Raw genomic sequence first — 26,983 nt, 5'->3', positions numbered from 1 at the left:
CCATGATCATAAACGCTGTGAAATCCAGATTAAAGCATTACCCATGATTCCGCGGAAGTAGGGAGTGTGAGTATCTCAGGAGGGATCTGTCCCCACATTTCCCACATTCCTCTGACCTGTGGGCCCCACCCCCGATGTGGAGGAGGGTCTCTCAGAACCCACCCCAGTGGGTCGTACTGAGAATCCTGATGCAGGTAAAACGGGTGCCCTTTAATGGACAGGGTGAGTGACAGCGGCCTGGCGGGGCGGTGTTCTCCCCAACAGCCCCTCCCCTCACCCCACAGGGCAGCTCATGGACAAGCTGCTCCTTTCTGTTGAGCCCTATCTGGTCCCAGCAGCGGGACCCCATGGATGCACTGATGTGAGCTGTTGAGGGGGGACTGTGGGCCCCCAACCCAGACCTCCCGTACGGTGGACTCCTTCCTTCCACGACTTGCTTGTGAGTGCCTACAGTGTGCCAGCCCCTGGACCAGATGCACGTGTAGGTCCAGGAAGCTCCAGGCACAGGCTCTGCCCCCTCACTGTCCCAGGAGGAGACAGGCCCTGTGCGGTGCCCACAATGCAGAAGGGGAGTGGGGCTCTGGAGAAAAGAGCAGCTGGGGAGGCTCAGAACCTGGGAGTGTGGCTTCAGGGTCACACCAGGAGGTCAGGGCAGGCTTCACCAAGGACACCTCTGAGAACAGACCCGCAGGAGGTGAGGAGTGACCCTGGACATCTGGGGAACTGCCTGCCTGGGGGAGGTGATGGCCCATGTCATGGCCTCAGGAGGGACGTGGCCTGCCGTGTTCCAGGAGCCAGAGGGCAGGTGCCCAGAGCCTACGTGAGCCCAGGCAAGACAGGGAGGAGACTGAGATCAGAGAGGTGTCAGGGAGCCAGGTCAGCTCCACCCTGACCTAGAGACCCGGGATCCCGGGGCCAGAAGGGCCTCAGAGCTGCCCAGTGACCCACCTCCTGCTGGGCAGGTGAGACACCAGGGGACAGGTGGGAGGCACGCCCCGGGCTCCGGGATAGAACTGGGCTCCTGAACTCCTTTCTCAGACCTGACTCTGAGCGGAGCTGCCCTGGCCTGGGCCGGAGGGAGGGCTGTGCTGTCCGCCCTGCGGTGTCCAGGAGGGACCTGCTCCCTGGGGCCCTGAGGGCGGGGTTGGGACACCTGGCTGTGTGTGGCCGCCCTTGCAACGTCTTCCACCAGGGGGCGCTGCCGGCACAGCTTTGCCAACAGGCCCTGCTCCTGCTGAGGCTCAGGGACCCCTTAGCCCAGTGCACTGACCTCAGTCCACCCCCGGCTGAGGGAGCTTCCCACCTTGCTGCCCAGGTGTCCGTGTCTCTGGTTGGGCCCCGGGAAGAGCCCTGAGGGCAGCAAGCCTGGTTTGCTGGGGCGGCGGGGTGGGGATGTGGGCGATGAGGAAGGGGAGCCTAGGGATGGCCTGGGCAGGAGCAGGGCGCACAGTCATCTTGTCCTCCGCGCTCCCTGGGGGGCCCTTGCTGGTCTCTCTGGTGTTTGCTGCTGCGGGTCCCCAGGGGCTCCTTGGGAGACAGGGACCTGGGCAGGGGGTAGGGGTGAGGGCAGAGCAGGGAGGAGTGGGGGTGAGAGGCGGCCCTTAACCTGCCTGAGACACTAGGAAAGGTGCCGGGGCCCCGCCCCCACTCACAGGGTTTCTCCCTTCCCGACTTCAACTCCCCAACTCCCCTTCCTCAGGTGGGTTCTGAGGACGAGGCAGCACCAGGGACTGGACCGGGTTCTCGACCTGAAGGTCTGCAGACAGGAAGGAGGTTGGGGCCGTGCACTGGAGTAGGACGCGGGGTTCAGTGAGGAGGTCGTGCAGAGAGAGAGCAGAGTTCAGACACCCCGGCTGCCCGTGGTGTGGACGCCAGAGCAGAGCGAACGAAGCAAAGGGCCCTCCAGGTGTTTGGCTGAAGCCAGTGAGCGGATGGTGGGACCTGATCCAGGTGGAAATATGATCAGAGCCGGGGGAGGAGCCAAGGGGTGGGGAGTGGGTGCCCAGGAGGCAAGAATTGTTTCCTGCAGGTCCTCTCCGGCTTCCAAGGGCAGATGTCCATCAGGAGCCGCGGGAGGGTGTCGGGTCAGGACTGGAGATGTGGCCTCAGCACAGCCAGGCTCCCACCAGGGCTTAGCTGGAGCCCCCTGGGGAGAGAGGAGGGCTGGGCGCTGACCAGCAGAGGATGGGCCAGTATAGACGGAGCGGGAGGGGCGGGTGGGAAACCTGCTGAGGGCGGAGCCAAGTCACAGTAAACAACACACTTTTTTAAATTAAAATTGAAATTACAAAGCCAGAGTAGATCTTAGACAGTTTCATCTATTTTTATTTTTAAATAGTAATTTATTAATTTTTGAGACAGAGACAGAACGCACATCCTAACTGCTGGGAGGTGTTAAACTGGATGACGCTGGATGTTGTGACTTCATAATGACTTTGTCTCAGAGGCTGACGTCTCTGACAGACTGATGTTGTACGTGGGATGTTCTGGACACACAGCACATTCAGGCTGATCACTGCCCTATTCTTGGCCTCAGGCCAGCCAGTAAGTGTGAGCAAACTGTCACTCTGACCCGTTTCCCTGGTCATCTGGGGACTCACACTGACCTGTGCTCTTCAGGTCTGGGGGGTGAGGTCAGAGGCCCAGGGAGGCAGGTGGGGTGGGGGCAGGAGGGAGATGGAGGCCCTGAGGGTCATGGGTGGGAGAGACCCAGGCTGAGCCCCGCCTGCAGCGCCCTGTCCTGACTGTCCCTGTGGTCAGCTGTCCAGCAGGGAGGTGCAGGGTGTCTGGGCCGCCTCTGCCCTCCCAGCAGGTGTGTGTGCCCCGGGGTGCGGCCTGGACCTGCAGTGCTGATTAGGGGGGTGTGGCAGCAACTCCCTCCCCCTCCCTCCTGCACCCCCAGTGTGTCCACAGAGCAGGGGGGAGGGGGCAGTCTCCACACGGGACTCATTCTGAGGCACCAGGAATTGGGGGCAGGAGAGGAGGGTCCCTGGCATCTGGCCCTTTCATCTGGTGCCTCTATTTCCCAATCCTGTGGATGTTCCAATTGGAGAGAAACAAACCCTGGGGGGGGGGGTGCGGCAGAGAGCATGGCTTCATTCCCCGGGGCTCTGGCGGGTTAGGGGCTGCCTATAACCCCCAATCTTCCCTGCTCTCTGCTCTGCCCTCACCCCTACCCCCTGCCCAGTTCCGTGTATCCGAGTGAGCCCCTAGATATCTGCAGCAGCAAACACCAGAGGGACAGGCAAGGGCCCCCCAGGGAGCACGGAGGACAAGATGACTGTGCACCCAGCTCCTGCCCAGGCCATCCCTAGTCACCGCTTCCACATCGCCCACATCCCCACCCCGCCGCCCCAGCAAACCAGCATTGCTGCCCTCGGGCTCTTCCTGGGACCCACCCAGAGACACGGACACCTGGGCAGCAAGGTGGGAAGCGCCCTCAGCCGGGGGTGGACTGAGGTCAGTGCCCTGGGCTAAGGGGTCCCTGAGTCTCAGCAGGAGCAGGGCCTGTTAGCAAAGCTGTGCCGGCAACGCCCCCTGGTGGAAGAATCTGAAGCAGTGGCCGCAAGTAGCCAGCTGTCCCAGCCCAGCCTTCAGGGCCCCAGGGAGCAGGNCCATTACCTTCCCCAGGCAGGCAGTTCCCCAGATGTCCAGGGTCACTCCTCACCTCCTGCGGGTCTGTTCTCAGAGGTGTCCTTGGTGACACCTGCCCTGACCTCCTGGTGTGACCCTGAAGCCACACTCCCAGGTCCTGAGCCTCCCCACCTGCTCTTTTCTCCAGAATCCCATGACCCTTCTGCATTGTGGGCGCCTCGCAGGGCCTGTCTCCTCCAGGGGCAATGAGGGGGCAGAGCCTGTGCCTGGAGCTTCCTGGACCTACATGTGCACCTGGCCCAGGGACTAGTACACAGTAGGCACTCATAAGCAAGTCGTGGAAGGAAGGAGTCCACCGTCCGGGAGGNGCAGTGTAGACGTAAATGTGCAGCCAGGACTCAGGGATCAGGAGGCAGACCTGGAAGGTAGGAGCCCAGGTGAGGGGTGGGGGGCGAGGTCCTGGTGTAGGAGGGGTGTGGGCTGGGGACGAGGGTGGGGACTGTGAAGGGGGGAAGGGTTGGGTATATGGGGTTGGGGGCGGGGTGGGTTACCTGGGAAAGGCAAATCCCTTGCGGATCCTGAGTCTGAGATTCAAGGTCCTGATCCAGGTTTCTGGGGTGAAACAGCCTGGAGGGGAGAGGGGGTTCCTGCCCCACCCCCTGAGAAAGACCCTGAGGGTGAGGGCAGATCCCCGGGAGGGAGATGGGACACAGGGGTCCCCTGAGGTGGCAGGTCATTGGGGGTAATACCTGGTCCTAAGAGAAGGTTTTGCTGCCTGGAAGGATCCTGCCTTGAGGACTGAGGAAAGGTGCCCCGGTCAACAGCACACCCCGCTCCCCGGTGAGGCCTCTGTCACCGTGTCCCCCATCCCTGCCTGCTCCCCTCTCTGGGCCAGTTTTCTCTCTGGTGGTGCAGTCATCCCTGTCAGTCAGGTGCAGAGGCTCTGAGATGCAGGATCGGTGGTCTAGTGACACTGTAGAGCTCTTCCTACCTGCCCACCCCTCTCCCTGCCAGGAGACACCCATCCCACCTGGTGTCCCCTTAGTTCACCGCCATCCCACCTGGTCTCCCCCAGGGGCACCCCCATCTCACCTGGACCCTCTGGAGCACTCTTAGCTGCAGTCCCTGACCACCTTCCCCGTCCTGCTGAAGGACCCTGGGCAAGTCACCTGCCTCTGTTCACATAACATTTCTCCTGAGCCCAGATAGGATGCTAACAGACTGAACTCTTCAACCTGTTCATGGGGTGAATGAAAAAAACACATGAATCGGTGCCTAGCATTGTGTGCTCAACAAATAGTAACTATANTGCCCCGGTCAACAGCACACCCCGCTCCCCGGTGAGGCCTCTGTCACCGTGTCCCCCATCCCTGCCTGCTCCCCTCTCTGGGCCAGTTTTCTCTCTGGTGGTGCAGTCATCCCTGTCAGTCAGGTGCAGAGGCTCTGAGATGCAGGATCGGTGGTCTAGTGACACTGTAGAGCTCTTCCTACCTGCCCACCCCTCTCCCTGCCAGGAGACACCCATCCCACCTGGTGTCCCCTTAGTTCACCGCCATCCCACCTGGTCTCCCCCAGGGGCACCCCCATCTCACCTGGACCCTCTGGAGCACTCTTAGCTGCAGTCCCTGACCACCTTCCCCGTCCTGCTGAAGGACCCTGGGCAAGTCACCTGCCTCTGTTCACATAACATTTCTCCTGAGCCCAGATAGGATGCTAACAGACTGAACTCTTCAACCTGTTCATGGGGTGAATGAAAAAAACACATGAATCGGTGCCTAGCATTGTGTGCTCAACAAATAGTAACTATATTATTTTTTTTCAAGTTTATTTCTTCATTTTGAGTGGGAGAGAGAGACAGAGAGAGAGAGAGAAAGAGAGAGAGCAGGTGAGGGACAGAGAGAGGAAGAGACAGAATCCCAGGCAGGCTCAGTGCTGTCAGCCCAGAACCCAATGCAGGTTTAGAACCCATGAACTCATGAGATCATGAACTAATCTGAGGTCAGGACTCAAGTGCCCAACCGACTGATCCACCAGGTGCCTCCAATAGCACCTATATTAAAGAGGAAGTCTAGGGGCACCTGACTGGCTGATCAGTGGAGAGTGTGACTCTTGATCTGGGTGGGACGTGGTGTTGACCACAGCCATGAGGGGTGTGAGTCTACTTATAACATGTTGTCTAAAGTTTGTTGGGTGAAATTTTATGTGGTTAGTTTAAAATATTTATTTATTTTAAGAGATAGGCAGAGCGAGCGTGTACCTAGAGCAAGTAGGGGCAATGAAAGAGGAAGAGAGAATCCCAAGCAGGCTCCATGCTGTCAGTGCTCAGAGCCCAACACCAGGCTGGATCTCAGGAACTGAGAGATCATGTCTAGTGTGGGTATCAAGGGCCTGATACTTAACTGACTGAGCCACTCAGGTGCACCTGTTGCCTCAAATGTTCAAAGATGAATGACACAGAGAAAATAAATCATTCCATGTCTCGCTGGAAGACAGCTCCTGATGACAAATATCAGGTTATACACATACGGTTTAAAACTGGAGCAAATGTGCCCAGAAAAAGAGTCTCCCATCTGCCTTTAAATCCCCAGCCCTGCTTCTCCATTTTCTCACAGTTCATTGTAGCTACTGTGTTTCTCAAAGCTACTTTCTATCAATAATCTCGATACATCAGTGTTTCATTGTGCCACTAAGTAACATCAACATAAATTCTAAGATGTATGCTAATCTCGGAAATGTGCAACATGGAACAAACATCTGCCCTGGTCGGCCCTCCTCTCCCCTGAGCCCCAGGGGCAGCCTCTGGACTGCAGCCTCCTTTCCAGGCGTGTCTCGGACTCTCCTTCTTGGTCTCACTTCCAGCTGCCTCCACCACCCCCACCCCCTGTGCCCTGTGGCCTTTCCCCACCTCCCCACCTACCTGACCTGCACCTGGGCTAAGGTGTAAGGAAAGTCCTCACTTGTCCCTCAGGTTGTCCAGACTGTTCCCTTGACCACTCCCTAGGTAATGGTGTCAGTCCCCTGAGGTGTGTCCTATCCGCTGTGTCCCCCACTGCGGATGGTGACACCTCAGGGGACGCTTCTGTCTCCTGACCTGTTACCCAGGTGAGGCCATTCCCTTAGAAATGGAGGGGAGAACTCAAAGGAGTCATAACACATTGCCAGGACAAGTGTCAGGTACCTATGAAGGGGCTCCTAGTAAGACTGTTTTCATCTCAGAATGTCTTGGTCTAGTTCTGGGATGTGGGATATTATAGGGGTGCAAGGGGTACCGATCGGCATCTTCTCCATGACCTTGGGAATTACAGTTGAAACAAACCTCCTGGGGGGGGCGGCTGGCCATCTGGTCAGCATGGAGAACTGGGGTCTCTACAGTCCAAGAGGGGGAGCCTCAGAAGTTGTCGGGATTTCCCCCGTCTGCACAGGCTCCTAGCACTTTCCAGGTCAGGAGGGCCGAGCCCCTTCCTAAGGCTTGAAGCCACCAGATGGCCACCTGGAGGAGTGGCCAGAAAACTGGGGAGCATCCCTGACACCCCCTGTGAACATCGCTTCAAGGATCCCCTGGAAGACCTGCGTTCCTTCCAGAAACTGAGAATTAGAGGCACACTAATGGGGCTGGACTCCTGGGGCCTCAGGTGCAAAGGCATGGGCTGACCTGTAGGTGCGGGGTGCCTTGGGGAGCACGTGGAACAGTCCAACGTGTTTTTTGAGGCAAAAAAGGCCAAAATGGCCCTGTGCCACCTGTTTGCCAAGTGTGAGCAATTCCTCATCATGACCTTGGTGGGCTTGGCCCAGAAGGACTTGCCAAAGTTTCTCTGGACTGTGGGCTCAGTTGGCCCGGGGCCTCCTCCCTGCCCGTTGGCCTCTCCTCGTTCTGTGAGATCAGACAAAGGGAAACGACATACATCTACCATTATAGTAGCACCCAGGGTATTTTCACTGCCCTAAAATCCTGCATTTCCCGTGCTCATGACTCCTCCCCCAACCCCGGGAATACGCTGATGTTTTTACTATTTCCACAACTTTGCCTTTTGAAGCACCTAGGGGTTCTGATAGTTAAGTGTCTGACTCTCGATTTCTCCTCAGGTCATGTTCACACAGATAATGGGTTCAAGCCCTTCATTGGATTCTGTGCTGGCAGCCCTGAGACTGCTTGGAATTCGTTCTCTCCCTCTCGCTCTCTCGCTCTCTCTCAATCTTTCTGTCTCTCCCTCTGCTTCTCCACTGGTGCTCTCTCTCTCTCAAAAGATATAAATAAACAACAAATTAATTTGCCTTTTCCAGAACGTCATGTAGTTGGAATCATCCAGTGTGTACCCTTCACATTGGCGTCTTTCATGTGGTAACATGCATTTAAGTTCGCTGGGAGTCTTTTAATGCTTTGATAGCTTGTTTCTTTTTAGAGCTGCTGACGTTCCCTTGTCTGGTTTGACCAGTTTATTTATTCATCGAGTGCAGGAGCACTTGATGCTTCCAGGTCTTGGAAATTATGAAGGAAGTTGCTAAATACATCTAGATGGAGGTTTAGTGTGAACAAGGTTTTCAACTCCTTTGGGCAATTACCCAGGAGGGAGGTTGCTGGATTGTATAATAGGAACATGTTGAGGTTTGTAAGAAACCACCAGACCATCTTCCAAAGCGGTGGTGCAATGCTGCGTCCCTGTCGCAGGAGAGCTCCTGGGGCGGCGCCTCCTCACCAGCACGGGGGGGCGGTGCTCAGATTGTGGGTGTTCTAACAGCTGCAGGGGTGTCTCATTGTCTCCGTTTCCATGTCCCTGAGGACATGTGATGTGGGGCATCTTTCCTGTGCTTCTCTTCCATCTCTGTATCCTCTTTGGTGAGGTGTGTTTTAGTGCCTTGGGCCTCTGTTTTGATTGTGTTGCTGGTTTCCTTATTGTTGAGTTTTCAGGGCTCTTTATATATGTTGGCTAACACTTCTTTATCATATAAGCCTTTTGCAGATTTTTTTCTCCCAGTCTGTGGTTTGTCTTTGCCTTCCTGTGATTGTCTTTGCAGAACAGAAGTTTTCATTTCACTGAATTCCTGCTTATCTCATCTTTCATTCATGAATTCAGCCTTTCATGTCTTTCTGAAACATATTTTTGAGTCCCAAGAACATCTAGATTTCTCCTATGTTGTCCTGTAGGAGTTTCCCAATTCTTCATTTATGTGGAGGTCAGTGATTGACGGATTTAATATTTGTGAAGGGTGTGAGCTCTGTGTCCTAGTTCTTTTTATTTTTTATTTTTTTTTCTGCACAGGGAGGTCTGTCTGGTTGTTCCAGCATCATTTGTTGAAGAGACTGTCTTTCATCCATGGTACTGCCTTTGTTCCTTGTCAAAGAGCAGTTCACCAAATGTACGTGAGTCTATTTCTGGGCTCTCTTCTGTTTCATGTTCTATTTGGCTCTTGGCTCATCTCTCTCCAAATCTGTACTGTCTTGATGATTGTAACTTTATAGGAGGTCTTGAGGGAGAGGGGATGTGGGCCGACCACCTTCACTCTTCAGCAACATGGTGTGGATCCTCTGAGTCATTTTCTCTCCATGCAAACTGTAGAATCATGTGATCAATATATACACCATTACCTGCTGGGATGTAGATTGTTTTTGAGCTAATGGACTGACATGTTGGGAAGAATGAATATCTAGACAATAATGAGCCTTCTTATCCATGAACATGGTCTATCTCTGCATGTATTTAGAGTTCTCTGGTTTTGTTTATGAGAGTCTTGTAGTTTTCCTCATAAAGATCTTTGAATATTTTGATCATTTGGGGCCTAAATAGTTCACTTTTTGGTTTTCAGTGTAAACTGTACTGTGTTTTCAGTTTCAAATCCATTTCTTCATTGCTGTTGTGAAAGTGAGTAATTGAGTCTCATATAAGAACCTGTGTTTCTTGCAAGCGTACTATCATCCCTCATCAGATGAATTTTGGATTTTGTACGTAGAAAACCATGTCACATGTGTACAAGTTGGTTTTATTTCATGCTCCACAGTCAGTATACCTCTTACTGAATTTTCTTAAGGTGGGGGAGAAGCAAGCCCCACCCTGAGCAGGGCTGGAGGCACTGGCCCGTGTGAAGCAGGCAGTACAGGGGGGAGGCTGTGGTCAGCAAGGGCCTCTGTGGACTTCAGAGCCTGCAGACCTGCAACCACAGGCCTTGTTTCCTCTGCCTGGGGGTGTGAGAAAGGAGGAGGCTGCCTTGGGGCAGGCTGGCCTCCCTCCCCCTCCAATGTCGCTTCTCAAGGTCAGGAGGAACTTAGGTTTGGAAATATCTGTGGCCTAGGAACCTGAGATGTGGGCCTGGTTCTGCCACGTCCTGCCTTCAGGACCATGGGCTCATCAAGTTCCCTAAATGGGCCCTGACTTTCCTCATCCGTGAAATGGCCTCTCACAGGGACTGTGCCTGTGAACCACAGAAACCCTGGCACACTGTGGTCAGTGAATTAACTCTCTTGCTGTCCAGGATGGCAGGAGGAGATGGAGATCTGTATCTGGAGGTTCAAAATGTCCCTGGTGTGGTGCCAGCATGGAGTGCGCGGTGGCTGCCCCTCCCGTGTCCCTGACCTGCAGCTGCTGGGGGCTCCGTCCTAGGCCCTGGGCCCCAACCTCCACGCACTGGTGTTCATGAGCGAACACTCCTCCCCTGAGAGTGCTCCCCAGGGGGTTGGGATGGGAACAGGGGTATGGCCGACCTGTTCCCCATCATGCTGGAGTGACCAGTGGTGAGCTGCCCAGATGTGGACTCTATCCAGGAGTTTCTACTCATGAGGCTCAGGGACTGAGCCTTCTGAAGGACCATCCCCGTAATGGGACAGGAGTGTGGGAAGAAGGCAGTGTTGATGCTCTCCTGCCTGAGGTGCGCAGAGCAGGATGGGGAGCCCAGACTGGATGTGGGGAATCACTGGAGGCCACACTGTTGAAGTACAGAGAAAAGCAGAAGGGAAATTTGACCTGTTAAATGGTTTAAAGGCAGAGGACATGCTCAAAGCATGAGGGAGGGGGGCCCAAGTCCTTGGTACAGTGGTTAGTGTGATTCTGCCCCTGGCCATCAGCTGTCCCTGGGGAGCAGGGTGGCAGGGCTGAGTGTGAGGCCAGGGACACAGGGAAGGGGGCTCCCTGCATGCCAGCTGAGGAGCTGAGGTCACCATGACAGTGGTGCCTTCAGGATGGGGCCCCTCCCACCCTGGGGCTCATTGCGGTTGGGTGAGGGGGGTTGTTCATACATTCATCTGTCATCATTCCCTGAGTCCCAGTGCAGGGGTGGAGGTATGAGGAAGCATCTGAATGGCTTTCTCTAGACCAGCCAGCTTGTCAAAAGTTAGCTCCACCCTGGGGTGGGAAGATATAAGAGTTGTTCTGAGTGAAGCTTTCCTCCTCTCCTACCTCTGCATTCTGGATGTTTCTTCCACTGCTGAGTAGGCCCACAGCAAGCCTGGAGGGAAGCAGCCTGTGATGGGAGCCTGCCCAGAGGCCCCCCACCTGTGCCGGGCCCCCTGGCTCCTGGGATTCACCAGCCTCCTCCTCAGTGAGTGTCCGGGGTCCCTGGGTGGGAGTCCGCTGTGCGGGGCAGGGACGGGGGCTCCTGTGGGTCTGATGTCTGTGGGGAAGGACCTGACACCACCTCTGTTGGAGGGCACGTGTGGGGCCTCTGGTTTCCAGCTCAGGGCAGAAGGGAAAGAGGACAATGAGCGTTTGGCTGTGGTGAAGCCTTGCCTGGGTCCCAGGAGCCCTCACAGGGTCACACGTGCTGGTCACAGCCCCTGGGCTGCTGCATCGGATTCCTGGGGCTGTGGGAACAAGATCCCATAGACCTGATGGCTTGAACCACATCAAGCTGTTGTCTCACAGTCCCGGGGACTGAGATCCAAAATCAAGTTTTTGGACATTGTTTGAAGGGAGGGATGGAGAGCATTGCCATGGGGACCCAGCACATTTGTGTCTTGACTTCCTAAGAGGGACCTGGTGGCCGTGTCCCCTGCCATCTCAATGCACCTTGTCTGTGCCGTGTCGGGGTGGGTCCTGCACCCAGGGCACGTGTCTGCCGTGACCACACCCTGCACTTGGGGTCAGAGGACGGTGACCTCTGGAGGGAAGGGACAGAGGAGGGACCAGTAGGGGGCTGAGGACTGAATCCTTGTCACTCTCCTGGCCAGCCCGGGACAGGGATGGTGTGACCACCTTTCCCCTGATGCAGGTACTGAGGGCCTGTGGCCTAAGGGCTAAGGGGTGCTGGGCCTGGAGTGGGGGCCCCAGTCTCATGAGGGACGTCAGACGGACTGGGGTGAAGGCTTGTCATGCAGCCTCACTCACTCTGACTCAGGCCTGTTCAGAAGGGGACGGGACCCACTTCTGTCAGTGCCCATCCTGTCTCCTGTTGCTGCATCCACTGCCATCCCCTAGGTCCTTGAACTCACCATGTGGGCTCCCAGCCTGTGCAGGTCAGGACCTGGGGCAGCTACACTGGGTGCTGAGTCCCAGGGCCTCTCGTACCAAGATCCAGGTCTGTGTGGACCTGAGGGAGCTCAAGGCCAATGGGGAGGGTGTGTTCCTCCTCACCCCTGCACTTGGGGAGGGGAGCAGATCCTGCAGCTGGACTGAGGCCTCCCTCATCATGGGTGCTGGCCTGAGGTTTCCCTCTATCCCGGCCATGTGGGTGTCCCCACAACACTGCCCCAATTTGGCAGCAGACTCGACCCAGCAGTGAGGTACAGGGTGTGATCGAGATGGAAGTCACACTCCTGTGAGAACTGCTGTCACTGAGTGACGTCCATCACTGTAGCCGAACTCTGCTCCTGAGACCAAGTCACAGGATGGGGCACCTACTGCAGGGCCAGGGCTCCCACGGCGTGTGGGTGGTGGGGCTTCTGCAGCCATAGAGGAAGCTCCTCCTACACTTGTGCACTTGGCTATGACCCAAATGTCCTCAGTGCTTTCCATCCAAGATGTCATCATGTCCAGCCTCTCAGCGTCAGGCGGTGAGGACACTTGGGTGAGCAGTTCAGGACCGTGTTCTAGGGGATGCCCCACCAGGACCAAGACATGATTCCCCCCTGCTACAGGTTCACACTCAGTCTTGCACCCCATTGTCAAGGGATCTACTGGGTGGAATTCATTACCACGATGGAGTCTATGGTTTTCTCCTCATATTTAATGAAATACACTCACACTTTGTGTTTCCAATGCCCTAGGCGCCTTCAGCACTGGGGTCAGGAGCTCTGGGGCCCGTGGATCTGGAGTGGAGGATTCCAGAAACCTAGTTTCCCTGAAGGGGACTCAAGGCGGTTCTGTGGTGTTCCATGTGACCAGACGTCCAGAAGTACCTCCTGAAGCCAAGCTGGAGAAGATTTCTTGGGCCGTTAAAAACGAGTCAAACTACATACTCCTCCTGCACGTGTCTCCTGGGGTGGAGGTTCCAGAACGGGTCAACCCCCAGGACAAGTTCAAGGAGAGGCTCCATGTGCTCAACACAACGACCCTGAGGATTGACAAGCTGACCCTCGAGGACAGTGGGAGTTACCGGGCTCGATGCTCCTTCAGCACAGGGATAGAAAATGCCCAGTATTTCCACCTCAGTGTCTACGGTACGTGGTGGCCCCTCCCCCAGGACAGGCTTACCCCCTGCTTTGGTCCCTGGGAGTGCCCATGGGCCCCTTGCAGGATCCCTTCCAGACCCCAGACTTCAGGCTCTGCTTCTCCCCTGAAATCAGAAGCAGTGTGTTCAGCACGAGTGGAGGCGGAGTTGAGACTCCCAGCAGGGGTGGATCCCTCGGTGCTTCAGGACAGAAAAGGGACACGTGGGAGGTGGGGGTTTGCGGGAACCCTTACTGTGCTCACGGGACACGTGTCCTTAAGTGGTGTGGTGGCGGCTGTTGCTGTTGTCACAGATGGACCCACAGGTGTCTTAGCGCAGCCTCAACCACATGTGCACCTGTGTGTGGGTCAGGGTCAGCCCCGGGGCCACCGCGATGAGGGTCAGGTGTCCGCAGGGCTGTGTCCTTTTCTGGAGGCTCCAGGGGAGGATCCAGATCTCTCCTGTCCCACCTTGTAGTGATGCCGCGTCCCTTGACAGCTGGTTTCTCCCTCCACCTTCCAAGCTGGGCCTCGAGGCCTGAGTCCTTCTGGTCCTGCATCCCTCTTCCCCCTCCCCTCCTCCATCCTGCTGTGCGGACCCTGTGATCCCACCGCTCATATCTGGGTGTTCAGACCTTCACTAGTTTAGGGTCAGGTGTTTCGCGGTCTCAGTTCCCCTTTGCCATGGACCCTAAGAAACCTGCGGTTTCTGAGGGGTAGCACGTGGTCATCTTTGGGGACACTGTTCACCAGTCACATACACAACCCACGTGGTGTCCTGACCACCCTGTGCCTCCTCCTCTGCTGAGCCTGAGGCCACCCCCACTCCCAGACTCCCTGGTGCAGCTCTGAACCTCCAGGGACGCAGGAGACGCTCACAGGGCGGCCCTTCCTCAGACATGCAGTCAGCACCTCTCTCTGTCTCTGTCTCTGACCCCCTGTGGAGGGAGACATCCTGCTCCGGGGAGAGCGGCTCCTGCAGCCTCAGGTCCGTGAGGTCCCCACACTGCCCGTCAGTCTGTCTCTTGTCTTCCACGTGGATGGCAAGTTTATGCACATTCTAAATAAGCACAGGGTGTCCATTCCTTGGGTCCCCACTGTGTTTCCCATAGTGGCCTCTCTGCTGGGGGCTGGGGACCGTTCTCGGGGCACCAGAGCTGCCAGGTGGAAGTTGTGCACCTCGAGCCGTGCGGTCCCGGCCACCATTTGAGCGGAGGAGAAAGGAGCCCAGGCCAGAACAGGACCGATCTTTCCGTACTGTTCTTCTTTGTCTTCAAAACTGTTTTTTTATTTTAAATATTTATGTAGTTTTCAGAGAGAGAGAGACAGACAGAAGGAGCATGAGCAGGGGAAGGGCAGAGAGAAGGAGACAGAATCTGATGCAGGATCCAAGATGTGAGCAGTCAGCACAGACCCCGACGTGGGGCTTGAGCTCACGACGTGCGAGATCATGACCCGAGCCAAAGTAAGACGCTTCATTGTGCCCGTAAGATGCCCCTTGTCTTCTCTTCCTTTTAGGGGAAATCCCACTTTCTTAGAAGAAAAGGGTTCTGGTAGGAGGGGTCTATATGTATTTACTCCAGAGAGATTTTAAGACATGCTCAGTCTTACTGAGCTTCACTACCTGGGGTTTCACACAGTATCTCCTGTCCTTAAATTTGTTTTATAATGTTTTATTTATTTCGGAGAGGGAGAGAGGGAGAGAGAGAGAGAGAGAGAGAGAGAGGCAGCGTGAGCAGGGGAGGGTCAGAAAGAGAGGGAGACACAGAATGTGAAACAGGCTCCAGGCTCTGAGCTAGTTGTCAGCACAGAGCCCAAGGCAGAGATCGAACCCAAGAACCATGAGGTCATGACCTGAGACGCAATCCAACGCTTAATTGACTGAGCCTCCCAGGCACCCAGTACCTTCTGTCCTAGAGTCACACACTGTACATTGAGATCAGTACTGTCTTATCTGTACATGGACTCAGCATTCTTCGGGGGAGGATAGAGGGCGTCAGTGGATTCTGCAGGGGAAGCAGGAGTGTGATGCTCTCCACTCACGGGACACCCTGTCCTTTGTCCCTCCTGCCCCAGAGCCCGTGCCCCGTCCCCAGGTCCTGGAGGATTTCCTGTCCCTCACACGAGACTGGTGCAACGTCACCCTGGAGTGCCACACCCCGGGAGCCACAGGGGCCGTGAACGTGTCCTGGGAGAGCAAGGGCCTCCCCAGGGAGCTGGAGCAGAGAGGGGCCCCAGGACCGGCCCCCAACCCCTGGACCCTGGCTCTGAACCTGCCCCTGAACCAGCCCAGCCCCAGGGTCACCTGTATGGTCAGCAACCCAGTGGACCAGAAAACTGCCACCCGGGACCTCGGGGAAGTGTGTGTCCACGGTGAGTGTTCCTGCCTGAGGGGAGGGGACTCCCGGGGCTCAGGTCCCCCTGGTGAGGGTTCCGAGTTCTGTCCCCCATGTTTATGTCACCACCTGCCCCCTGTCACCCCGTCCAGGAGGCTGGCAGGTGCATCCAACTTCCTTCTGCCTTTCATTGTCTTAATCTGCTCCTCGGCACCCCTCATCCCTGCTGCTTCAGGCAGCCCCCCTAACATACCTCTCCCCTCCCTCATCCCTCAGTCCTTGTGAGTCCCGCGAAGTTTATGGAAAACGAGTAGGGGTGAGTCAGTGGTCTGTGGCACCTGAGGGAGGCTCCCCAGCCGCTGCCTGCAGGGCTCAGGGCTCTGGGCTCCTGTGCCCGGTTCTGGTCTCAGGGACACACGTCCCCCCACATGCTCACCTGGGTTCCCGGATGTGTCCTGCTCTCCTCAGCCCCGGGTTCTGGTCATGCTGTTCCCTCTGCCGCCAGACCTTCCACGCCCAGAGTCTCCCTTCCCACTCATTCCATCCAGGGACCCCTTCTCTGCAGCTGCCCCGCGGGGTGTGTCCTTTCGGCCACACAGATCTGTACAGGCTTCACGTCCATCGCGCACTGACCTTTACCAGGACCCTCAGCCCTTAGGCACAGGGCCCTGTGGGAGCTGCCGCTGACCTGCCCTCACGCCTCCCTCCTCTAGGGGGCGCTCAGGGCCCCACACTGAGAGGTGCTGCTCTGGCCAAGGGTCAGTGTCTTGTGGGGCCTGGACAGCTGGGGGCGGGGCCACGGCTGCTCCTGCTGTGACCTCCTGTCCCACATGGGCCTCGGGCCGTTTGCTCCCACTCAGGGTGTCCCCGAGGGAACAGTGACCAGGTCCCCTGTGTGCCGCCTCGTCCCCACACCCCATCTCCCCCTGCTACTGGGGACCTGCTGCATCAGCGTCCCCGAGTCCCTGAGGGGCCCATCCCTCAACAACCCCCAGACTCTCTGAAAGAGGCTCCTGCCTCCCGCTCATCCTCCTCCCCGGCTCCTCCCTGCCCGGGTCCTCCTCCACCTGCTGCAGGGGTGCTGGCTGCCCCCAGGGCTGGTGATTGGACATGGCGTTCCTGGTCTTGTCCCTCCTTCTAGAGAGCTGCACCCCCCGAGATCTGGTAACGTCCCCTCCTCCCTCAAGATTCAGTGCATCCCTCTCCTCCTCCGGGAAGCCCTCCCTGAAGGCCTGCGTACCTGCTGTAAACCTCTAGTGCACCGCATGGCCCTGGTGGCTGCCTGTGCGTGTCCCAGCCCCGCCCCCACTGATGAGCTCCTCCAGCGCGGGGACCCTGTCCTGTTCCTCTCAGCACCCGGCCCCCAGCAGGGCTCAGAACTGGTTGGTGAAAGCACCTGCCATGTCCCCCCTCTCCAGCTGAGACCCGTCCCTTCAGACGTCTCCACGTGCTTGGTGATGGGCGTCTGACGTTGTCCCTTGTCTCATCCTTCTTCACCGTCCATGAGAGCGAGAAACACGTCCACACAGACAGGCTGTTGCGTATTTACTTCGAAACATCCTGCGGGCTCTTGGGGTCGCGCTGCTGGTCCTCGGAGCTGGGCTGTACCTGCGGTGCTCACGTGGGGAGAGGAAGAGCTTGGAGACTGGGAGAGGCAGGTGCACGTCTCCTTCCCCTGCCCACACCCCTCCCTCCCCCACTGACCCTCAGCTCCCTCCCCTGCATTTTGCTGCTCAGGGAATGTCCCCCGGGAGGCTGGTGGGTGTGGGCATCACTGTGGGGGTCATGGTGGGGGGAGGGCAAGGTTCCCAAGGCTCAGATTCAGCTCCATGTGTGTGGGGCTCAGGTGCAGGGTCGCAGGAGAAGCCCAGGGACCATGGTGGTGGCGTCCACGAAGCCATGCAGGTGTCCCGGGACAGCAGGGACAAGGTGAGGCTGAGTCCCCCCTNGGAGCTGCCGCTGACCTGCCCTCACGCCTCCCTCCTCTAGGGGGCGCTCAGGGCCCCACACTGAGAGGTGCTGCTCTGGCCAAGGGTCAGTGTCTTGTGGGGCCTGGACAGCTGGGGGCGGGGCCACGGCTGCTCCTGCTGTGACCTCCTGTCCCACATGGGCCTCGGGCCGTTTGCTCCCACTCAGGGTGTCCCCGAGGGAACAGTGACCAGGTCCCCTGTGTGCCGCCTCGTCCCCACACCCCATCTCCCCCTGCTACTGGGGACCTGCTGCATCAGCGTCCCCGAGTCCCTGAGGGGCCCATCCCTCAACAACCCCCAGACTCTCTGAAAGAGGCTCCTGCCTCCCGCTCATCCTCCTCCCCGGCTCCTCCCTGCCCGGGTCCTCCTCCACCTGCTGCAGGGGTGCTGGCTGCCCCCAGGGCTGGTGATTGGACATGGCGTTCCTGGTCTTGTCCCTCCTTCTAGAGAGCTGCACCCCCCGAGATCTGGTAACGTCCCCTCCTCCCTCAAGATTCAGTGCATCCCTCTCCTCCTCCGGGAAGCCCTCCCTGAAGGCCTGCGTACCTGCTGTAAACCTCTAGTGCACCGCATGGCCCTGGTGGCTGCCTGTGCGTGTCCCAGCCCCGCCCCCACTGATGAGCTCCTCCAGCGCGGGGACCCTGTCCTGTTCCTCTCAGCACCCGGCCCCCAGCAGGGCTCAGAACTGGTTGGTGAAAGCACCTGCCATGTCCCCCCTCTCCAGCTGAGACCCGTCCCTTCAGACGCCTCCACGTGCTTGGCAATGGGCGTCTGACGTTGTCCCTTGTTTATCCTTCTTCACTGTCTCTGAGAGGGAGAAACACGTCCACACGGACAGGCTGTTGCGTATTTACTTCGAAACATCCTGGGGGCTCTTGGGGTCGCGCTGCTGATCCTCGGAGCTGGGCTGTACCTGCGGTGCTCACGTGGGGAGAGGAAGAGCTTGGAGACTGGGAGAGGCAGGTGCACGTCTCCTTCCCCTGCCCACCCCCCTCCCTCCCCCACTGACCCTCAGCTCCCTCCCCTGCATTTTGCTGCTCAGGGAATGTCCCCCGGGAGGCTGGTGGGTGTGGGCATCACTGTGGGGGTCATGGTGGGGGGAGGGCAAGGTTCCCAAGGCTCAGATTCAGCTCCATGTGTGTGGGGCTCAGGTGCAGGGTCGCAGGAGAAGCCCAGGGACCATGGTGGTGGCGTCCACGAAGCCATGCAGGTGTCCCGGGACAGCAGGGACAAGGTGAGGCTGAGTCCCCCCTGTCTCTGTGAGCCTGAGTGTGAATTGGTCACACCCACTAATCTGCACTTTCTGGCCTTGTGTTTGTATCCCTTCCAGCCATGCAGTATTAACACGGGTCCATGCAGTGCTGGGCGCTGTGGGGGGAGGTCATGTGAGCAGCACGGCATCTGTGGGGTCCCTCTGGGGCCTCTCTCTTCCTCAGCTGTGGCAGGAACCCTCTGTCCACATTCCAGGGATCGGAGGAACCACATCGAGAACAGGTGAGGTCTCTCACCACTGTCTACACTGAGATCCGCACGCCAGGCCAGGTCAGAATGGAGATTTAATTGGAAGAAGCAGGGAATCCAGCCTCTGGCGACACCTCAGTTGTGAGTGTGGAACCTGCACCCTGGTTCTGCCCCTCCCCCTCTGACTGCTCTGAGCAGGGACGGATTTAGCCGACATCGGTGATTTCTACTCAAACTCCTTATGCACAAGTTCACCAGAAGACACACGTCATGGTAGATCGAGGGGGGGGAACTGCGTACGCAAATCTATCCAAACCTGTGTCCAGTCCAGCTCAGCATCTGCTCCTTGACCTCCTGCACGGACCCCAGGCCCCCCCATGGACCACATGATTCTGCCTGTCAGAGCCCTCAGCCTCTGGGACACAGTCATTACGAATTCACACCGTCCAGCCTCGACCAGGTCACCGCCTCCCACAGTTAGTATGTGCTCGAGAGCTATTCACATAGTACTGGGACCCGCAGGGCTTGCTGAGCTGCGGCTCCGGGACAGGGACGGACCTCGTCGTTCTCACGTCCCTCACGCCCCGCGTCCTCATAGACGCTCGTGAGCTGGGACCCTTGTGCCCACTCTACAGACGAGACGCAGGAGACCAGAAAGGCAGAGCTCAAGGCCGCCCGAGCAGCTCCCCAGCCGGGGTGCAGCCCCAGGGCCCGTGTCCCCAGCCCCCCGCTCTGCTCGCCCGGGCCTGGGACCCCCTCCCTTCTTCCCGGCGTGCTGCCTCCTGGCCCAGCCTCCTGTTTCTCAGGGAAAGAGCAGAAGCTGGTAACTGACAGTGTCTCATTCTACCAGTGAACTTTTAACTGGCCGCTCGCTGGCCTCTGCCTCCGTCTCTCCTGTCCCCGTGGGGGACGCTCCACTCCTCGGGTCTCAGTAGGACCTTTCCCTCCACTCCAAGGCCCCTTCTCTGGGGACCTGCAGGCTGTGGCCTCCCCACCTCTGCTCCTCCCGCAGACCCTGCCAGCTCCTTCCCTGCAGCCGGCACCCGCTCTCGTGCTCCCCCTACGGACACCTGATCCCGCACCTGGGCCCCACCTCACGGGGACCCCTAGAGCCCCAGGAGGTGACCCGCACGCGATAGCTGCCACCTCCACCCACAGCTGGTGCCGGGTCTCAGGAGATGGGCCATGCCCTGGACTCCTTGCTCCCTGCTCAGGGCCCCGGGCCCGGTGCCCCCGAGGCCTCAGGCCTGGTCCCAGCGCCTCAGCTGCCATCAGTTTCTGTTGTTGTCACACTTGCAAGAGGAAAGACGGAGACGCTGAAGACTTAGTTTCTACCACTTACTCAGGAGGAAACCGGACGAGGCCCTGGGTCGGCACATGTGGTTTACGCTCTCCTTCCTGCCTGTTGGGGGTGGGGGGACATCTCCCTCACTTCACCCCTGCCCTGTGTCCTCTCCCCTCTCCCCTACCCTCCCAGCCCAGCTTCCCTTCTTGGAATCCAGGCCCAGGCGAGAAAGAACAGGAGCTCAGCTCCCGCGGGAGGGAAAGAGAAGGAATTATTACCTGTGTCATCAGGCCACGAAGCTGCACGTTCCGTTCGGAGAGAGGCTGGAGCATTTCCCTGAGCCTAAGGTCACCTCCTGGATGCACAAATCCTCTGTGTTCCGTCTCTCCCACCATCACCCCCATGTGAACGGAGTCACCGACTACTTGCCGGAACTCATAATCCAAGCACGACAGAAGTGGGTCCCCAATGTCCCTGCCTGTCCATCTCCCCAGCTCCCTACCAGGAGCAGCTCCATGCCCCAAGATCAGAGGAAAGCAGGAAGCCTCAACTTCTGCAAAGGAGCATACACACACCAGCCTCCAGCTGTGCAGCTGTTGTGTGCATCAGAGCTAAGGCTCCCAGAAACATCCAGATTGCCATTGAGAAGTGGATTCTAAGTGTCCGACAACAATGTTAGCATCTGACGAGGGGCAGAGCAGTGCTGTGTCTGAACCGTGTAGTAAATGCTCTGAAACAAGCCCCTTGGGCTCCAAGGTCCTATAACTTCACCCCTGGGCGAGGGCGGGGAGTAGGGGACGCTGGCCTGCTTGAACCACAGCAGGTGATGGTGGTGTGATTAACCTCACTGTCCACACCTGTGAGAGAGGAGCCCTGACTTGAAGTCTGAAATGATTCCTATTTTTAGCGTAGACCAGTCAGGGGCGTGAGGTCTGGAGGTGAGTACACAAGACCACAGTGCCACCCCTGAGCCTCACGGGGCTCCCTGGCACCGGGGACCCGCTCTGCCCTTAACCCACTTTGTTGAGCCCCACCGGATGACCCGCCTTCCCTGCAGACTGGCTCAGAGCCTCCCTGCCCTCCCCACGGCCTGGACGACAAGCTGTTACCTGTGTGTTAGATCCTACTTTTACAATGACAGGTCACTTCCCTTCCTGGTGGCCTCTGCCTTGAAATCTTGGCAAACTCACTTACTAGTCCAGGGAATTTTCTGTAGATTCCTGGGAATTTCTATGTAGACAAACATAGAAATAACGTCTATACAATGACTGGTGTTCTTCTTCCCTTTCCAATCTACATCTCATTTTACTTATTTTTCGTGTCTTATCGTATGTGGTCAGACTCCCCCGAGATGCTGCACAGGAGTGTTGAGCACAGCATCGCTGGCTCCTTCCCAAAATTAAGGGGAAAGTATTCCGTTTTCCTCTATTAACTGTCATATTAGCTGTGGCTTTTTGTAAATATGTTTTATTATATTTGTCAGTTTCATTTTCTCTACCTCCCTTTTTCTTATTTCCTTTCTTCCACTTGCTATTATTTTTATAGACTCATAAGATAAATGCTTAAATTATTGATTTGGGGCACTTCCTCTTTTGTACAATATTCCTTTAGTCACATATATTTCCTTACAAGCACCTTGTTAGCTTCTTTTCACACGTTTTCATATCTTACATTTTCATTTCCATTCAGTTCACCTGTTTAAGTATTTCCCTTCAGACCCTCTTCCACATGTGGGTTATGAAGAATTATTTCGTTTCGTTGCTAAGTGTTTAGAAATGTCCTGTTACTTTTCTGTTTTTAAATTCTACTCTAGTCCAGATGCAAGATGGCGGAGAAGTACGGAGCTCCATACATTTCGCCTGCACTCATCTCTCAAACAGAGAAGGCTTGAAGTCGTAGGACACTGAGCCACAGGAGTTTGGGAAGAGAAAGAGAAAGAGTACACTGGGAAGGAAACTGCATAAGTGCGTGAGTGTGAACTGGGGAAGATAAAAGCAGGAAGGGACCCAGAAATACGGAGGGAGGGGAGGGAACCCCACTTGTGTGCAGCTACGGTGAGTGATAAACCTGCGAGTGGTGGCGAGCTGCTGCTAATCCAAGGGAAAGGAAAGAAAAGCTGAGATTGCTCATAGAACCGTCCCTGGAGAAGAGAAAAAATCTTGGCTTGGAAAGACAGTATTTTTTAGCTCTGGCTGGGATGCTGACTATAAACTAGGTGCCCTGGTCCCAGAAGTGCCAGGAAAAACTGAACTGCCATGCGCCTGGCACCATCCACGGCGGCGGTGGCCCGGTGAGCCAGCAGCAACGCCTGCAGAGGCGGTCCTGGCGCTGGGTGAAGCGGCAGTGGAGCGTGCTACATTGGCCCACTGAGGCGGCGGCGGTGGTGAGCTGGTGAAGTGCCACCAGCACCTGGTGAAACGGCTGCTGCGTGAGCGAAAGTTGCCTGCTGAAGCGGTGGCAGCCTGTAAAGCGGTTGAGGCGGGGTGAGGCGATGCTGACTCTGCGGACCTGAAGTTGCTACGTTCCCCAAACGCACTGGGGTTGTATCGCTGCTGCTTGACCCTGGCAGATCTGAGGCTGCGACACTTCCCCCACCCTCCACTCAACCCCCAGCAACAGGGAAGCAGTGACCAGCGGAACCGTTAAAGGCGGTATAACAAAGTCTCTCAGGAGTAATCAGACTAGATAGGTTCTCTGGATACACCACCGTCTTTCTCCCACCTCTCCAACCATATTCCACCCTTTAGTTCTTTGAAAAAAGCTTCTTATCCCTTCTGCTTGTTCATTCTATCTCCAATTTTGCCTCATCTCTGCCCTATCATCTCTCTCTTTATGCTCTTCAACTAGCACTGCATACACCGGTTATTTAATTGTAGCTGGGAAATCTGGTTATATGCTTTGAACTGATCTTTGTCTATTGGTTTTCTTCTTTCTTCCTTTTCTTTTCTTCTTTTTGACTTTTTTATGTATTTTTATTTTCTATCATTCGCCTTCCCTCCTCCATCTTTTCTCATTACTTTTTAGTTGTCCCTATCGGTTAGCGTGATTGTTGGCTTTGTCTGTGCATTTGTGTCCCTCTGTTCCCTGTGTGTTTGTCTGTTTTCTTCTCCAGGGCTACCTCAAGAAACAAGCCAAAGTACACATGGTGGAGAGTCCCAAATACCNCTCACTGTCCACACCTGTGAGAGAGGAGCCCTGACTTGAAGTCTGAAATGATTCCTATTTTTAGCGTAGACCAGTCAGGGGCGTGAGGTCTGGAGGTGAGTACACAAGACCACAGTGCCACCCCTGAGCCTCACGGGGCTCCCTGGCACCGGGGACCCGCTCTGCCCTTAACCCACTTTGTTGAGCCCCACCGGATGACCCGCCTTCCCTGCAGACTGGCTCAGAGCCTCCCTGCCCTCCCCACGGCCTGGACGACAAGCTGTTACCTGTGTGTTAGATCCTACTTTTACAATGACAGGTCACTTCCCTTCCTGGTGGCCTCTGCCTTGAAATCTTGGCAAACTCACTTACTAGTCCAGGGAATTTTCTGTAGATTCCTGGGAATTTCTATGTAGACAAACATAGAAATAACGTCTATACAATGACTGGTGTTCTTCTTCCCTTTCCAATCTACATCTCATTTTACTTATTTTTCGTGTCTTATCGTATGTGGTCAGACTCCCCCGAGATGCTGCACAGGAGTGTTGAGCACAGCATCGCTGGCTCCTTCCCAAAATTAAGGGGAAAGTATTCCGTTTTCCTCTATTAACTGTCATATTAGCTGTGGCTTTTTGTAAATATGTTTTATTATATTTGTCAGTTTCATTTTCTCTACCTCCCTTTTTCTTATTTCCTTTCTTCCACTTGCTATTATTTTTATAGACTCATAAGATAAATGCTTAAATTATTGATTTGGGGCACTTCCTCTTTTGTACAATATTCCTTTAGTCACATATATTTCCTTACAAGCACCTTGTTAGCTTCTTTTCACACGTTTTCATATCTTACATTTTCATTTCCATTCAGTTCACCTGTTTAAGTATTTCCCTTCAGACCCTCTTCCACATGTGGGTTATGAAGAATTATTTCGTTTCGTTGCTAAGTGTTTAGAAATGTCCTGTTACTTTTCTGTTTTTAAATTCTACTCTAGTCCAGATGCAAGATGGCGGAGAAGTACGGAGCTCCATACATTTCGCCTGCACTCATCTCTCAAACAGAGAAGGCTTGAAGTCGTAGGACACTGAGCCACAGGAGTTTGGGAAGAGAAAGAGAAAGAGTACACTGGGAAGGAAACTGCATAAGTGCGTGAGTGTGAACTGGGGAAGATAAAAGCAGGAAGGGACCCAGAAATACGGAGGGAGGGGAGGGAACCCCACTTGTGTGCAGCTACGGTGAGTGATAAACCTGCGAGTGGTGGCGAGCTGCTGCTAATCCAAGGGAAAGGAAAGAAAAGCTGAGATTGCTCATAGAACCGTCCCTGGAGAAGAGAAAAAATCTTGGCTTGGAAAGACAGTATTTTTTAGCTCTGGCTGGGATGCTGACTATAAACTAGGTGCCCTGGTCCCAGAAGTGCCAGGAAAAACTGAACTGCCATGCGCCTGGCACCATCCACGGCGGCGGTGGCCCGGTGAGCCAGCAGCAACGCCTGCAGAGGCGGTCCTGGCGCTGGGTGAAGCGGCAGTGGAGCGTGCTACATTGGCCCACTGAGGCGGCGGCGGTGGTGAGCTGGTGAAGTGCCACCAGCACCTGGTGAAACGGCTGCTGCGTGAGCGAAAGTTGCCTGCTGAAGCGGTGGCAGCCTGTAAAGCGGTTGAGGCGGGGTGAGGCGATGCTGACTCTGCGGACCTGAAGTTGCTACGTTCCCCAAACGCACTGGGGTTGTATCGCTGCTGCTTGACCCTGGCAGATCTGAGGCTGCGACACTTCCCCCACCCTCCACTCAACCCCCAGCAACAGGGAAGCAGTGACCAGCGGAACCGTTAAAGGCGGTATAACAAAGTCTCTCAGGAGTAATCAGACTAGATAGGTTCTCTGGATACACCACCGTCTTTCTCCCACCTCTCCAACCATATTCCACCCTTTAGTTCTTTGAAAAAAGCTTCTTATCCCTTCTGCTTGTTCATTCTATCTCCAATTTTGCCTCATCTCTGCCCTATCATCTCTCTCTTTATGCTCTTCAACTAGCACTGCATACACCGGTTATTTAATTGTAGCTGGGAAATCTGGTTATATGCTTTGAACTGATCTTTGTCTATTGGTTTTCTTCTTTCTTCCTTTTCTTTTCTTCTTTTTGACTTTTTTATGTATTTTTATTTTCTATCATTCGCCTTCCCTCCTCCATCTTTTCTCATTACTTTTTAGTTGTCCCTATCGGTTAGCGTGATTGTTGGCTTTGTCTGTGCATTTGTGTCCCTCTGTTCCCTGTGTGTTTGTCTGTTTTCTTCTCCAGGGCTACCTCAAGAAACAAGCCAAAGTACACATGGTGGAGAGTCCCAAATACCACGACGAGTAGGAAAATAAAAGAACCAAGGTCTCAACAAGTGAGGCCAAGAGATGCCATTCAAAGAACACTTTCTGAAAGGATAGGCCCTGGACAGTCAAAGAGTCTTCTTGGGTACAGCAGCACTCACAGGTGCAGAGAGCGTAACAAGTCTTTAAAATTAACAAGAGCCAGAAAGCTAACCAATATGATGAAACGAAAGAGCTCTCCTCCAAAGAAATTCCAAGAAGAATTGACAGCTAATGAACTGCTCAAAACAGATATAAGCAGCATAACTGAACAAGATTTTAGAACAATAATCATAAAATTAATACCTGGGCTCACAAAAAGCATAGAGGACATCAAAGAAACTATGGCTACAAACAACATGGAGAACAAAAATAGGCATGATGAATTTAGAAATGAGATAAATGAAATACATGATAAACTGGAGGTGTCTAATGCACGGATAGAAGAGGCAGAAAAGAGAATACGTGATTTAGAAGACACCATTATAGAAAACCAAGAAGCTGACAATTGCATAAAAAAACATAAAATACCTAGGAAGAAACCTAACCAAGGATATAAGAAGTCTATATGATGAAACTACAGAAAATTTATGAAGGAAATTGAAGAAGACACAAAGAAATGGAAAAACATTCCATGCTCATGAATAGGAAGAATAAATATAGTTAAGATGTCATTACTACCTAAAGCAATCTACACATTCAATGCAATTCCAATCAAAATTGCACCAGCATACTTCTCAAAACTAGAACAAACTATCCTCAAATTTGTATGGAACCACAAAAGACCCCAAATAGCCAAAGTAATACTGAAAAATAAAACCAAAACGGGAGGTATCACCATCCCAGACTTTAGCCTCTACTACAAAGCTGTCATCATGAAGACAGTATAGTATTGGCACAAAAACAGACACATAGACCAATGGAATAGAATTGAGAACTCAGAAGTGAACCCAAAGGTATACAGCCAACTAATCTTTGAAAAGTAGGAAAGAATATCCAATGGAGAAAAGAGAGCCGCTTTAACAGATGGTGTTGGGAGAACTGGACAGCAACATGCAGAAGAATGAAACTAGATCAATTTCTCACACCATACACAAAAATAAACTCAAAATGGATAAAGGACCTCAATGTGAGACAGGAAACCATTAAGACCCTAGAGGAGAAAGCGGGAAACAACCTCCTTGACCTCCACCACAGCAACTTCTTACTTGACACATCCCCAAAAGCAAGGGAATCAAGAGCAAAAATAAATGATTGGGACCTCATCAAGAT

General features: G+C 55.0%; 1 protein-coding gene across 1 annotated transcript in view; it reads left to right on the top strand.

Annotated features, from left to right (window-relative positions):
• Nucleotides 1–3,276: 3,276 nt before the first annotated feature.
• LOC144221100 (SLAM family member 8-like) overlaps nt 3,277–26,983 on the top strand; it is a 61,507-nt gene continuing 37,800 nt past the window's right edge. Inside the window, exons 1-6 of the mRNA XM_077751461.1 lie at nt 3,277–3,426; nt 11,016–11,121; nt 12,785–13,177; nt 15,243–15,539; nt 18,285–18,431; nt 18,624–18,706. Coding sequence (XP_077607587.1) covers nt 3,277–3,426; nt 11,016–11,121; nt 12,785–13,177; nt 15,243–15,539; nt 18,285–18,431; nt 18,624–18,706 — 1,176 coding nt within the window. The remainder of the gene's footprint in view (nt 3,427–11,015; nt 11,122–12,784; nt 13,178–15,242; nt 15,540–18,284; nt 18,432–18,623; nt 18,707–26,983) is intronic.

This window comes from Crocuta crocuta, unplaced genomic scaffold (genome assembly GCF_008692635.1).
Source record: "Crocuta crocuta isolate KB4526 unplaced genomic scaffold, BGI_CrCroc_1.0 scaffold494, whole genome shotgun sequence".
In the NCBI taxonomy this organism is placed as follows: Eukaryota; Metazoa; Chordata; class Mammalia; order Carnivora; family Hyaenidae; genus Crocuta; species Crocuta crocuta.
This window is presented reverse-complemented; position numbering and strand designations above follow the sequence as displayed.